This window comes from Talpa europaea, assembly GCF_964194135.1.
Source record: "Talpa europaea genome assembly, chromosome: 7".
Lineage (NCBI taxonomy): Eukaryota > Metazoa > Chordata > Mammalia > Eulipotyphla > Talpidae > Talpa > Talpa europaea.
The window spans coordinates 4,911,454-4,926,105 of NC_140074.1; the positions used below are offsets into that span (position 1 = coordinate 4,911,454).

The 14,652-nt window shown below is 61.7% G+C and overlaps 1 protein-coding gene across 1 annotated transcript; it reads left to right on the forward strand.

The window, feature by feature from the left end:
* Window positions 1–2,187: 2,187 nt before the first annotated feature.
* On the forward strand, window positions 2,188–6,843 carry PTGES2 (prostaglandin E synthase 2; the record flags this gene model as incomplete). Its single annotated transcript, XM_084237613.1, has 7 exons — window positions 2,188–2,457; window positions 3,615–3,812; window positions 4,465–4,523; window positions 4,805–4,954; window positions 5,066–5,266; window positions 5,591–5,708; window positions 6,309–6,843. The coding sequence occupies 7 exons, from the start codon at window positions 2,188–2,190 to the stop codon at window positions 6,429–6,431; spliced, it is 1,119 nt and encodes a 372-aa protein (XP_084093739.1). The 3' UTR covers window positions 6,432–6,843.
* Between the last annotated feature and the right edge of the window lie 7,809 nt (window positions 6,844–14,652).

Genomic DNA, 14,652 nt, shown 5'->3' on the forward strand with positions numbered 1-14,652 from the left:
TTCACAGCCCTGGGCAAACAGAGGCTGGTGCAGACCCAAGGGCTGCTGCACACAAGCTGTCTCTGAGTTTGATCAAACCCACTCTTCTCTCTGCCTGGCTCTGGGCCTGTCACTGCCACCAGCCTGACCTGACACCGTTCTCGCTTCTGTGTGCTCTTGGCCTCAGCTGGAGAGTACACCCAACCCTGGTAGCCTGGGCTCAGGCTCCATCCAACTCGGCCACAGCTGGTCCTCAGCCCTGGGGCTCTGTGCATTCAGCTGGCCTGTGCCCACTGCTGGCCACTGAGAGGCCTCTAACTGGAATGCATTAAGGAAGAGGCAGTGGAGGGACTAAAGGCAGGGAGACCTGGGTGGCAAGCTAAGAGCTGGGACCTACACTCATATCAGTCCAGTCCTAGCTGGGACGGCATAGAAAGGACTTTGCCATGTACTTCATGTTGGAAGGGCTGGTCATTGGGTTGCCCCTCTATATTTGGCAAAGGATGAATCACCCCATGCAAGGGTGAAGCTGCCAGGTGGGCAAAAGACGAGGGTATCTAAAGCACGGGCCTCACTAGCCTTCAGCCTCTCCCTGCATTCATCAATTTCCCATTTGATCTTGACACATCTCTGTGCAGGACACCCTGGTCATTGCTCTCACTGTATAGAAGGGTAAGCTGAGACAAGAAGAGGCGGCTCTACCTGTGCAGGCATCAGGTTGCCTCATATCAAGTCGCCTTGGCCAAGGCTCCAGGCCAAGCCAGCAAAGGTGGCCGGGGATGCTGACCCCACTCTCTCTCTCCCCCCACTAGGCAAAGACCGGGCCCGCCCCCTCCCAGAGGCTGAAAGAAGTGTCTGGAGCAAATCCTACACGGCCCAGGGGCTCTGCGGCGGCCCCAGTTTCTCCATCTGTAAAACACGGCCAGCTGCCCCCAGTTCTCGAATGCCGCCTTTTCCAAGGACCCGGCCGACGGCGCTTGCCTTGAGCCCGTAGAGGGCGTCTGTAGCTGGCAACCCACCCAGGACTGGAGGCTCTGCGGCCCCTTCCGAGCCCCCAAACTGGTCCCACCTCCCTCTCCCAGGAGGGCAGCCCGGAGAAAGCAACTGCTCGTCCCGCCTTCCGCTCCGGCTCCATCGGCACGCCCAGCTCCCCGTTGCGCCCCGACTTTGTGGCCTGGGGCTCCGTAAGGGTCTCGCGACGGTGCAACGCGGCGACCGTCGCGCCCACGGCGCGTGCTCAGCGGAAGCGGGTAGAGGCGCGCGGGCCCACGCAGCTCGAGGCAGCGAGACCGAGCCCCGCCCCGCCCCGCCCCGCCCCGCCCCCTCCCTGCCGCTAGACCCCGCCCCCACGACCCCGGCCCCGCCCCCCGCCGCCGAGCTTGCGCATCTTCCTCGGAGAGCAGAGCTCCTCCTCCTCCCGTCAGACTCCGCCCCGCCCCGCCCACAACGCGTCACGCCTTCCGATCTCCGCCCACTCCGCCCGCTTCCGGTCGCCCGCCCGGGCCGTCCCGGGGCTGCCCGCGGAGAAGCCTGGGAGGTGGAGGCTCCCCCCCTCAGCTCGGGGGAGCAAGCCGGCGGAGGGCGGGGGCACCCTGGGACCCCATTTTGCCTCATTCTGCCTCTGGGGACCCCCGGGTCGGCGGGCCGGCGCCTCCGAGTGAGCGAAATCTGAGACACGTGGTTGCTGAGGCCCCCTGCTGCGCGGGACGTCTTTATGGTTCGGGCCACGGGAGCGCTGCGGCCGCGCGGGAGGGCGGAAACAGCCCGCGTCCCGGGCGCCCGTCCTGAGGGCCCGCGGGCGGTTTCCGCGGCCCCGATGGACTCGAAGCCTTCACCCTTGCCTTGACACTTCGCTTTCTGTCCATTAGGCGCAGAGGTGCACGTTCCTAAGCATATATTATAGACGACCCTGGGGCTCAGGGGCCACCAGGGTATTCGGCCCCAGTCCCCCCGAGACTCATTACCCCGATAAATTCAGAAGCCCGAGGCATGCAGGGACTCCCAGACACCCCGCGGGTGTTGCTGCAGCTCTGACGGGCTTGGGGAATCTGGGCGCCGGCAAGCACGCGCGTTCTCGGGAGGGCAGGTCCTCCCAGCTCGGCGTCACCGTCACCCCTGGCAACCGCCGGGCTTCGGGCCCCGCCCCTTCAAGCCGGCGCCTCGGCGGTTTCGTTTCGCGCGCCCGCCCGCGGCGCCGGCGGAGCGACGATGGCCCAGGCCGCGCGGGTGCTGCGGCCCGGCGGGCGCTCCGCGGCCTGGTGGCTGGGCGCTCGCCCCCGGCCCGGGCCCCCCGAGAGTGGCCGGGCCGGCTTCGCCGGGGCAGCCGGAGGCCCGGGCCCCGCCGCCACGGCTCTTAAGGGGAGCCCGCGACTCCTGGGGGCGGCGGCGCTGGCCCTGGGGGGCGCCCTGGGGCTGTACCAGACGGCGCGGTGGCACCTGCGCGCCCAGGACCTCCGCGCCGAGCGCTTGGCCGCGCAGGTAAGTCCGGGCGGGACCCGCCGCGCGGGCCGCGCTTGCGCTCTGGGCTCAGCGCCGCACCTGGGGGCTCCTGTGGGGTCGGGAATCTCCTCCTCCGCCCGTGACCTTGGGCGAGTGACTTGGTTTTACGTCCCCGAGTCCTGAGCGTCCCCATCCGTGAAATGGGGTCGCTGCAGGCGCCCTGCCAGCGCTCTTGTCCTGTCACGTCGTTTTTCAAACGAGCTTTAAGACATTTTAACGGGAAGATTGGGAGGTCACGAGAAAGTGATGTTCGCTCTTTATCACTTGGTCGCCTCCCTCCCATCTCTCCAGATCCTGTCGTGGGTGTATTTATTAGCATTAATACGGTCATGGAACTGATGAACCTAGACACCTGGCCGGACACAAGGAGGTGTCCTGCCAGTCCTGTGGTGGCCCAACCTTTGCGATGCTTTATCCACACTCCCAAACACCTTTTCTCTACTCTGCCCCCCCCACCCCCACCCACAGGTGCCCCTTTCCTGGGCCACAGAGGGGACAGGAGTTCCCTGTCCCCCCCCCCCCCCCCCGCCAGTGTAGTCTGTTTTTCCTCTGAGCAATGAAGGGGGTGGACTGCAGTTAAGACTTTGCAGATAAGGCTTGGGAATCTGAAGGTGCAGCAGGCTCACCTGGGGCACAGGCCAAGCCAGGCTCAAGGCCCAGGTCCAACTCCACCCTTTGGAGGTGTCAGGTAGGCTCTGCTCTGGCCATCTGGGCTGCTAGCCAGGTTGGGGCCCAGCAGTGCTCCCTCAGCCAGAGGTCCTGGGGTTGGGGGGGTGGGAGTGGCCCTCCATGTTGAAACAAATGTTCTGCTAGAGGCCAGACCATGGGGGGTGGTGCCTGGTGTCCCTTGGGATAGGAGAGAGAGAGAGGCATCTGTTCAGTGTTGCATAGAGACCAGAAGATTCCTCCTACACACCTGGGTGGGTGCTTGAGCCTGGTTGTCCATGTACAAAGGACCCCCACTTCCCTGGACCTCTTTTTCTTCCTGCCCCTCCCCCACTAAATCCTTCTCCTTTCATCCCTCCAGCTTCTGCCTAGGAGACTCCCCTGGTAAAAGTAGGTTTGGGGGTGGGTCCAGAGTCTGGGCAGAAGACCAGGCCTCCGGAGCCACCCCACCCCGCCTGCTCTCTTCACAGCTCTCCCTGTCTAGCCGACTGCAGCTGACCCTGTACCAGTACAAAACATGTCCCTTCTGCAGCAAGGTCCGCGCCTTCCTCGACTTCCATGCACTGCCCTACGAGGTGGTGGAGGTGAACCCCGTGCGCCGGGCCGAGATCAAGTTCTCCTCCTACAGAAAGGTGCCCATCCTGTTGGCCCAGGAAGGAGAGAGCTTGGTGAGCTGCTGAGACAACTCTGCCCCATGTCCTAGGTTGTCCTGCAGTGCCCTGTGTGGGTCTTAGCTCTCTGGACCACAGGGTCCAACACCAAACACTGGCCAGCCCTAATGGAGGTGGAGCCCACGGAGCTTAACAGGGGTTCTGCAGGCTGAAAGCAGGGTGTTCTGGGTTCCAGGAGTGGCTCTGCCATCACAGGCTGTATGACTTGGGGCCACTTAACCTCTCTGGATTTCCTTCTTCATTCATTGAGGACAATACTTTCTCGGTTGTAGGAACAGCAGATCTGAAATGCCTGGCACAGTGCTTGGCAGCTATGATATAGCTTCTAAACTACCCCCTGCCTTCAGTGCCTGGGAGGCCAGGCGGGTGAGTGGGTGGGACCCAGACCAGGGGCTCTCCCCACACCTTCCTCCTCTTTAGCCACACTTGGGTCTCCCTTACTTAGATGGGCCAGGACTGGGTCTTTGGGGGAGAGGAGAGGCCAGTGGACATCAGTTTTAGGGGTGAGCCCCATGGATGGATAAACCTGGGGTCAGGGCCACAGACGCCCTAGGGTTGTGCTGTTTAGAGCCCCTGGTGATCCTGCCAGCAGCAGGTCTGCCCCCCTAGAGGTCCCCAGGAGGCCCTCAACCAGTCTCCTCTCCTCCAGCAACAACTGAACGACTCCTCTGTCATCATCAGTGCCCTCAAGACCTGCCTGGTGTCAGGGTAAGGAGCCCCGGGGACACCCTGCTATCTCCAGGAAGGCCTCCCTGAGTTCCCACATGGGGACAGGTGGGATTACAACTTTGTTCTCCAGAACGGGCCATGGGCACCCTCCTCTGAGATGCCCCCTTGTCACCCACACACCCTCAGGGACTTGCCCCGCCATCTGCCCCAACCCCCTGTCTGCAGGAGCCCCTGTGGCCTGGGGTGGGCATTCCCACTGAGGTGTGGGGCTGGGTCTGGGGAGGGAGGGTGGGGCGGGTGAGACTCTGTGTCTCCCAAAGGCAGCCCCTGGAAGACGTGGTCACCTACTACCCCCCCATGAAGGCTGTGAACGAGCAGGGCAAGGAGGTGACCGAGTTCTGCAACAAGTACTGGCTCATGCTGGACGAGAAGGAGGCCCAGCGCCTCTATGGGGGCAAGGAGGCGAGGACGTGAGTGGGGCTGCGGGCAGGTGGCGAGGAAGGTCTTCCTCAGGGGGATCAGGCTGGGATTAGGGCAGCTTGGAACCCACCTGGCCGCCCTCTGTGCCCCCGTGCCCGCAGGGAGGAGATGAAATGGCGGCAGTGGGCGGACGACTGGCTGGTGCACCTGATCTCCCCCAACGTCTACCGCACGCCCACCGAGGCCCTGGCCTCCTTCGACTACATTGTCAAGGAGGGCCGGTTCGGGGCGGTGGAGGGCGCTGTGGCCAAGTACATGGGCGCCGCTGCCATGTACATCATCAGCAAGAGGCTCAAGAGCAGGTGAGAGTCCTCGCACGCGTACACGTGCCCAGGGGCCTGCTGTCCCCGAGCTCCCCACCCCCTTCAGGTGTTTGTTGAACTGGGAATTCAACCCAGAATCCCTGGTCCCCCTGACTCCAGGGGAAGCAGGGTGGGCCTTGGAGTCCAGCGCCTTGTCCCTCCTGCCTCTCCCCATGGTTGAGCCTCTGGTTCTCACTGGGTCAGGGTTTCCTGGTCTGGAGCGGATGATAACTGGGGTCTCTGCTGGCCCCAAGGCCTTCCTGCTCTCCCCACTTGGGTGAGGGGGTCAGAGCTCCCCTGACAGGCCATTCCCACCCCCACCAGGCACCACCTCCAGGATGATGTGCGTGAGGACCTCTATGCAGCTGCCGACAAGTGGGTGGCAGCTGTGGGCAAAGACCGGCCCTTCATGGGGGGCCAGAAGCCGAACCTGGCTGACCTGGTAAGTGTGGTGGGAGCTGGGAGTGGGGGTCCAGACTATCCTTGTATTTGGGATTGGGGACCTTGATACAGGCAGTACCTACACCTCACAGCTCCTCCACCTCCAGAGACACCGGGCTCCTCTGTTTCAGGGCCCCAGTAAAGTCAGCTGCTGGGTTCATGTGACAAGTCCGTCCAGGCCTGGTGGATCCGGGCTGAGTGATGTTCCTGGATGCAGGCCCTCCCTGCTGCATCTCACCTCCTTGGACTTGGCTCCAGCTTGGTCCGTGCAGCAGGGTTCCGTGCCCGCCCTCGGGTCCTGCGGCCAGGGTGGATGTTTGCCAGGTCGGGGCTCAGGGCCTGAGAGTGGGAGCAAGCATTTCCCCACAGGACACTGGCTGGGCTGCTGCCCAGAAGGAAGGTGTGGACGTGGGGCAGGCAGAACCTGCAGTTGCCCCATTGCCCCCATAGCCCCCCAGAACCCGCGTGCAATGGCCCTGCCGTGGGCCATGGCGTGCTCGGGGACGGGAGGTGGCAGACCCAGCACGTCGCTGGCAGAGGGCAGGGCTGGTCTGGATGCCCACCCCCGATCAGCCTCCGTGACGGTGCTGTCGCCCCGCAGGCCGTGTACGGGGTGCTGCGTGTGATGGAGGGCCTGGAAGCCTTCGACGACATGATGCGTCACACCCGCATCCAGCCCTGGTACCTGCGCGTGGAGAAGGCCATCGCTCAGGCCCCGCAGTGACCTGCGTCTGCCCAGGGAGCAGGGAGTGGTGGATGATGCTGCTTCCCAGGACCTGAGCCCAGCTGCCCCTGGCCATGATGCTGTCCCAGGGCAGGGTTCAGGCAGGAGCACGCTGCCTCTGCGGCCCTGCCCTAGAAGCCCTGTTCGTGCTTCTCGCAGTGGGTCCTTGCAGGGTCGCTTGGGGCCCTCAAGCGTCATGGGGTGCCTACCTCCTCCCCTGCCCCAGCCAGGGACTGCCCCACCCCTGCCCTGGGCCATTCTCTGGGCATCTCCGGCTGCCTCATCTGTGGTTGGAAATCACGTCGGACTCCTGCATGGGGCCAGGGAAGGAGGGACAGTGGGGCTTGGCCCTGACTCCCTCTGGTTTCTGCCCCTCCCATGTGCCCTGGCACTGTGTGTTGTTGGCAATAAAGAAAAGCTGTGCCATCCCTAGCCGGGGCGCGTAAGGGCCAGAGGTCATTGGATGCTTGGGGCGATGCCATGCCCCTCTGTCTGGTGGGGGCCCAGAGGGCTCTGTCGTGTAACCCCCAGGACACTACTGCCAGAGTAGAGGCGGCTCAGACACCGCCCACTGACTGGGATGGGGGTGATGCCCCTCTCCGAGCCTCAACGAGGGCATGATGTCAACTGGGCACAATGAGTCGACCTTGGGGTTTAATGACAAGATGCCGGCCGTGGATGGTGAGCGTGCAGGCTCAGCACAGAGTCTGCGGTGGCCAGGAGTCGGGTGGGCGAGCTCGGCGCCTTCCAGATAGCCCAGGCCAACGGGCCCACCGGATGAGCCAGCGTGGGAGTGTGGAGGGGCTGTGCCCTGCATGGGGTCCAGGTCCCCAGGGTTTCAGAAGCCGAGTGGCATGGTGGCTTTAGGGTGCCCGCCAGAATCAGGTGCCTGTGGGCTCTCCCAGTGGAGGTGAGTGGTAACCCCCCTGATCCTCTTGGGGGTTTTAAATGTCGTTATTTAAAAACAAAAATAATTCACTTTCCTTGTACTAACAAGCACGCCCGCCAGGCAGGAGCCTGCTCTGGGGCGGTGGCCTCAGCTCACCCCAGGTGGCCTCCCACCTTCTCTCCCTCCGGATGCGTGGCCCACAGCTGTATGGTTGGCCCTGGCAGGCTGCACGGCCGGGTGCCCCGAAGAGCTCTGGGAATGCCCCTCGGCCGGGTGCCCCGAAGAGCTCTGGGAATGCCCCTCGGAGGCTGGCTGAGCCATGGGAGTCGCCCCCGAGGGGGTGTGAGTCTGGGTCTCCCGGCTCGGGCTGCTCCTGCTCCACTGGTCAGACCGCAAGTCCTGAGGGCCCCAGAGCCTCGGGCGGGAGCCAGGCCTGGGGAACCAAGGGGCCTTCCTTGCGACTGTTGCCCCCTCCCCTGCTCACTCACTTCTCCCTTTCCCTGCCACCCTCAGGCCCCGCCGGGGTTCCTTGGTATCTTCCCAGCCTCTTCTCTCAGCTCCAGATCCCAAAGAGGGCATGTGATGACCCCAGCGTGGGCCACGGCGCTGTCCAGGACACCGTGTCAGCAGGGGCTCCCCGCCCTCTGCTTCCCTCTTGGCCCCTGACTGGGTTTCAGCCCCGGCTTCCTCCCGTAGCCCGGGGCAGCAGTGGGGGGCCTTGGCTGCGGGCCAGGCCTCAGCGACCAGCTCTTCTCTCCTGGGTCAGCTGCGTCTCCACGTTTCACAGTGGCCGCAGGCTGACCCACGCTGGGGTCAGCGCCTGACTCCTTAAGGGCTTTTTCCCCTGGGGCTGCTGCCGGCGGAGGAGCCTGCCCACTCCCTTCTTGCCCTCTTCCGCCGAATGGAAAAGTTCAAGGACATGTTAGTCAGACCCATTCCCTGTGACGGGGCTTGAGAGTGACCAGCCAACCCAAGGCCCTGACAGGCACTGAGTGAGCCCGGCTTCTTTCGCCTTCCGGAGTAGGACAGTCCTGCTTCAGTTTACCCAAACGCTTCCCTGCTGGGCCCGGGCCTGTTTCCCCACAGCCACCGGAGGGCAGCAGAGGATGCAAAAACCCTGTAGGAGAGGGAGGCAGTGCGAGGTCTGTCACCTTTGGGCTGATTCTGGGATTGCATCCTCTGGGCAGTCTCCATGATAGGGATCCGCTTGCCCATCCCTCAGACGGGCTTAACAGGCCGCAATCTGAAGGCGGCAGGTAGACGTCTCTTAGGAAAGCACCCCAAGCCGGAACTCTCACCCTGACTTTGTCATGCCCAGGTCACAGTCTGTGGCCTTGGTGGCAGAAGGCCTGGGTCAGGGATCCTGCCATTGTCCACTAGGGCCTTGGGCAAGCCCCTCCTTGCCCATCTTTGGACAGGCCCTTGGGGATCAGGGACGGGAAGGCTGAACAGTGAAATCTGCAGAATCCCCACATCCATGGGGCTTCACGCAGCTGGTGGGGTCCACTGTCTGTTCTCAGAACACACTTCCTGCTCAGCTCAGTGGGGCTCCTGGAACTCATGGTCAGGGGCCAAAAAGAGATTCAGGAAGGAAGGAGAGGAGGGTTGTGAGGACAGAGATCCTTCCTCCCCGGGCGGGGGTGCTGGCGTAGAGCCCCAGTGGGCTGCAAGGATTGGGTGGATTCTGGTTGGCATTTTTTCCCCCAAGATTTATTTGTTTATGCATACAAGAACTGGGGTACAGGCCAGAGATGCGGGGGGTGAGAGGATTCACCAGAGACAGAGTGGGGAACACAACAGGTGGACTGACAGAAATACACTGCTGAGGGGTTCAGCGGACACCTTAAGGGACAGGGGGGCTTGTGGGGGTGGCTAATGGCTTTGTGAGGGGTTATCTGGCACGATCTAAATGCAGTGCCAGCGTCCTCAGGAGAGAAGCAGCAGGTCTGACTACAGAAGGGGCAGAGGACGGAGGTGGGAGGCCGGAACCAGCCCGGGGGCCGGTGAAGTTGGATTTTGGCCTCAAGATCTTTGAGAGAATAGGTTTGTGTTGTTTTGAGACACCAAGTCTAGTCATTTGAAGCGGAGGCCACAGGTGTGAGTCAGTGTGGCCGGGGTAGAGAAACAGCCGTAGGGGGGCCTAGTGACTGTGGTCGCTGCCCAGTCCTGTCTGCCCTCCTGTAAATGACGGGGAGGGGAGTAGGGTTCTTTGGGGCGGCCTGGGGTGGGTGGAGCCTGCTCCCTCTCCTCAGCCCAACTGCTGTAGGGAGATAGCAGGCCCAGGAGGGCTGTGCTGAGGGGGGACAGAAAATGGCTAAGAGATGACTCCTGTGTGCCCGCTGCCCCACCGGCCTGCCGTGGGAACCTGGGAGCACGAGGCTTGCCGCTTTGGGGGACTGGGCCAGGCCTCTGACCCCTTAGACCTCAGTTTTCTCACTGGGTTCCTCCTGGTCCACCCAACCCTTGCCAACCTCCCCAGCCACCACATCCAGGCCTTGCAGGTCAGTTCCAGCCTTCTCTTCAGCTCTTGAGGGCCCAAGGTCAACACCTGGGTCTCTCACCCTTCCCTACATTCTACCAGCTCAGATGGGTGCCGGGAGCTCAAGCCGAGGACGTGGCCCTTGGAGTCAGCAAAGCTGGTTTGAACTGAGGTTTGGTCCTGTTTGTGTGAGCCTGGACGCGTCCCTTCCTCCTCTGGGCAGTAAGGAAGGTGTGTGCCCATCTCGGGGAAATAGCGAGATTTGCCCAGGATCACAGTGCCCGAGGTGGCCCAGTTTCTCTGTGGCCTCCCGGCCTGGGGAGCAGCAGGAACCAGGCACACCTGCCCCTTGGTGAAGGCCCTGGGGTGGGCAGTGACCTGGGTCAGGTCCGCTTGGTGTGGCGTGGGCAGGGGAAACCCCAGCGGAGCCCCCCCTACCTCCACCCCCAGGCCTGCTGGGTCCATCACCCACTCGAGGGAAAGCCCTGGGCAAGTCCCGACCCTCCCAGAGACTTGGTTTCCTCTTTCTGTAAATGGGGGGGGGGGGAAGGGCAGCAGCAGCCCCTTCTTAGAACTAAGCGAGGCCCTATGTGCACTCAATGAAAGCTGATCTGGGGTTTGGAGAGCAAAGGGTCCGCTTCAGGGAGGCAGCTGGCCGGAACCCGCCAGCAGGGCCCCCGCTGCCCTCCTCACTTCCGCTCAGATGCCGGAGGTCCTGGGGCCGCAGGGAGGCGCTGAGGGGAAATGACTGTTTGGAATCCTGCACGGGGAGGACAGCTGGGCGACCACTGCTCCTAGACCAGCCATTTCCACTTCCTGTCTCAACTTCCCAGCAGCCCCCGGGCACGGCTCCTTTTATTAGTGGACAAGCCAAAGGGCTCAGAAAGGTGGTCTGACCTGCCCTGGGCCACAGAGCGGACACCAAGACGCCGGGATTTCCACTCTCTATCCGTGGAGAGTCAGGCAGGCCGTGCCCCACCCTCCCTAACACCCTACGTCCCAGGCTGGGCCCGAGTAGGTGCTGGACACCGTTCCCAAAGACCTGCGTGTTTGAGGTGAGAGGGGCTCCAGTGCCCGGGCTGTGGAGTGGACAAGGAGAGGTCAGCCAGCAACTCCTACCCCTGCCCAGGCTCCGCTGAGGCTTCTGGCCAGGGCCCATCTAGTTGGGTCTGAGGCGAGGCCGGGGCCCCCGGGCCTGCTTCTTACCCTCCTCCATGATTCCCTGGCCCCACCCAAGCACCATCTGGCCGCAAACATGACCAAGGCCGCTCTCCTGCCAAGAGAAGGCATGAGATTTGCCATCTCATGGCGGTTTGAAGACGCTTGTTTGCTCCCACCTGCAGCCGGTCCTGTTGAGCATGAAATGGGATGCTTAGCCGTGACCCTCACGCAGCTGATGCCCATACTCATTCTCCACAGTGAGCGCCTGAAACCGTGATGTTCTAATTTAACTTGACTTCAAATAAAGTCAGGGGGCATCTCTCTGGGCTAAAGCCAAGTTGCTCTCAGGACTGGTCCAGGCCTCTTACGGCTTCTGGAGGTGCCACCAGTGCCCTGGGGCCATCTCTCTGGCTCTCCCGGCCCGCCTGGATGGTGCAGTTGAGCTCCCCATTTTGAGGTCAGATGAACCACCTTGAGTTCCCTTCGTCACATCACCTGGCCACAGGTTTTGGGAATTAGGAGGGGCCTGATGCTGATTCTGCTGACCACACTCCGGCACATTTGCTGGGCCTCCTCCAGCTAGTACCTCCTAAATAAGCACCCGAGGGGCCTGCTCTCCCGGGAAGCATGTGAAGCAAGCCCTGCCCCACCCCCATCCTCGTGGACTTACATCCACACGGAGGAAGCTCGGTAGAGTGGACGGTCAGTGTGTCAGGGAAGGCTGGGTCGGTGGGGGAACAGGCTGCCATTTTAAATAGGGTGGCAGGGAAGCCTCTGAAAGGTGACACTGGACTAAAGATGGAAAGGAGGGATGAAGAAAAAGGCCTACTTGGCAAGGCCCCAGGCTGCACACTGACCTGGAAGAGGAGGGCACCCAGGTTCTCTGTGGCCTCCGGGCTGGAGGCAGCAGGTTTGAAGTGAGGGGACCAATTGGCCAAGAGCCAGTGGTTGAGAAATGGCTTCTGCCTGTCCCCCCACGAGAGGCATCTGATGCAGGTGGCCTGCTTCTCCGGGAGCAAATGACAACAGTCTGGGGTGACTAAAAACAGAAACTCGTCTCAGCTCAGGTCAAAGATTTGACCTTGGTGGGCCGGCCCCTTCTGGAGGGTCTGTTCCTCCCTCTTGGCAGCTGCCTGTAACCATGGGGATCTGCAGCTGCAGCTCTGCCCCCCTTGGGTGTTCTCTGGGTCTCTGTCCCATGCGTGTCTGTGTCCAGTTTCCATTGTATAATTGTATAAAGACACCAGTTGTTGGCCTTAGTGCCCAGCCTAAACCTGATCTTAATGGATCACATCTACAAAAACTATTTCCAAGCAAAGTGACATTCTGAGCTTCCTGGTGGACATGAGTTTTGGGGCGGAGGGCACTTTTAACCTAGTACAAGTGTCTATGCCAGCTTTGCATGTGGGCACACTTGCTGCTTCACACCAGCCTATCAGGTGCCTGGGCCATCGGAGCCTAGAGTGTGGACAGTTAAACAAATGTGTTTTTGAGCCTGAGAGCAACTTAGCCCAGGGAGATGCCCCCTGACTTTATTTGAAGTCACTAGGCACTGTCTTAGATACTGGAAAAAACCCAGTAACACATTCCCTGCCCCCCAAGGTCATGCCCTTTCCTGGGGAGTCAGGCAGAAAGCAAGGACTGTGCCAAGGGGGGCCTGCCCTCATCAGAAGATGGCCGGAACTGACCGAAGCCGGGAGGCACAGCCAGGGAAGTGGAGAGAAGCCACGGTGTCTGAGTCAACGGGGCTGGAAGGGCCCGACCCCCTACCTCTCCCGCCCCGACTCAGCAGCTCAGAAGCATGGGTCCTCAGCACCCCACATCCAACCAACACCTGTTCTAAAGAGGGGCACCCCCGAGGAACTCAAGGGGAGAAGCTGCCCAAGGGGGCTACACATTGGCTTTCTCACACATCAATACCTGCACCGTCCAAGCCCAGATCAGAAGAGCCGCGGACGCATCTTCAGCTTTGAAACAACTTTATTAGAAGGCTGCTTTAAATGACAACTTCCAAGTCTTTCTTAATTTGCATTCACAAATTCCAGATATACTCTATTTATATATAAAGATAATTTTTGCATTGATCTTTGCGTCCTACTCAGCTCGTCCTCATCTGGCTATTCTGGCGCGTGCGGCATCGGCAGTGGCGCTGACCAGCTTGTGGCGCAGAGGCAGCTGGAGGGAGGGCGCCCACTTCACAGGCAGGGCGGGGGGCTGGCCACCCGCTCCTCTGCCCCACGCACAAACTCACAGTGATAGGCACCCCGCTGCCCTGTCAGCCAAAAAGGGGGAAATAAAGAAATCCTCCCAGTCCAAAAAATGATTTGGACTTTCACCTTCAGCGCTGTTGGGATTTCTCCCATTCACCCACCCCGACCCACCCTCAGACCCCATGGCTTCCCGGGGCGACCTCTGCCCCCACCTGCCAAAGGATGCTGCTCTCCGCGCTCAGGCCCTACCCCTCCTTGCCTTTCTTGTCACCAGCTCCAGAGGAATTTCTTTGGACAGATGTGACCTGACGTCAGAGTGGGCAGCAGTGGGAGGGACCCCCCATGCCCCCCGTTCCTCTCCCCACCCCACCTTGCCAGCACTGGGAAGGTGCAACCCATCAGGAACATAAATATGAATAAAAAATGAACTTGAAAATGACAGGCTATTAATTAAACAAATCTATAAAAATAGTTAGGACATAAATCTGTTCAAATAAATACAAAATAAATAGGCTCCTCACAAGCAGTGCGGCGAGCACACCGCAACGTCAGTGGAATGTGGGGCTGGTCCCACTCGGCCCCAGCTGGGACTGGACACAAACCCCCAGGGGCATCCCCAGCAGACCTTGCTACAGTCCGCCAAGCTACCCACTGCCTTGTCTTCCCTCTGGAAGCACAGACCCTGCACACCTGCCCAGCGTCTTTCTGAACAAAACCCTTTTCCCAGCAGCACATGATCAAGCCCTTTACACTTTCTCTCGCCAGGCGGGCAGAAGCTGCCAGCCTGCCAGGCGGGTGCCCGACTGTCCTTGCGGCCCAGAGGGGACAGGAAGTGGTGAGCTGATGCCTTCCTCACCGAATCCAGCAGAGAGCGCCCCGACACCCCCAGCAGCGGGGAGCAGAGATCCTGGGGCGCCAGGGCCCAGCACCAGCCTCTGTGAAGCCATGCAACCCTGCATGCGCGCACATCCAGATGCCCGTCTGCTGGTGCGCTCCGCTGAGAGCGAGCACAAAGCCAGACCCACCCTGTCCTGCACCAGGCCGTGGGTCGGGAAGCCGGGGTGGTGAGGTCAGGTGGAACACCTTTCCCTGCGGCTTGAGGAGAGTGGAGCCAGGAGCACAGGGAGGAGGCCAGCCGTGCCCTCTTCCCACCAGATTAAAACGGCAGCCAGGAAGGAAGCCAAGTGGGCAGGGGGAAGGCGCTCGCAGGCTGGGGTGGGGTCTGCGGCCGATGGTGGAGCTGCAAGGATGGAAGGCCGGAGAAGCCTGCCTCCCAGCCCTGCTGTCCAGCGGGCCCTGGGGGAAGCACCCCGTCCACGGGAGAGCCGTGTCCTGTTGAGCCTCGGCCCTGAGGAGGACCCACAGGTCGTCCCTGGAATGCACACGAGGGGTGGCAGGGTCAGCAGGACACACCCAGTGGGCCTGCCAGTGCTCTCCCTTCGCAGGTGGGGGCCAGGCTTTGCACAGCTTGGCTTCCGTCGG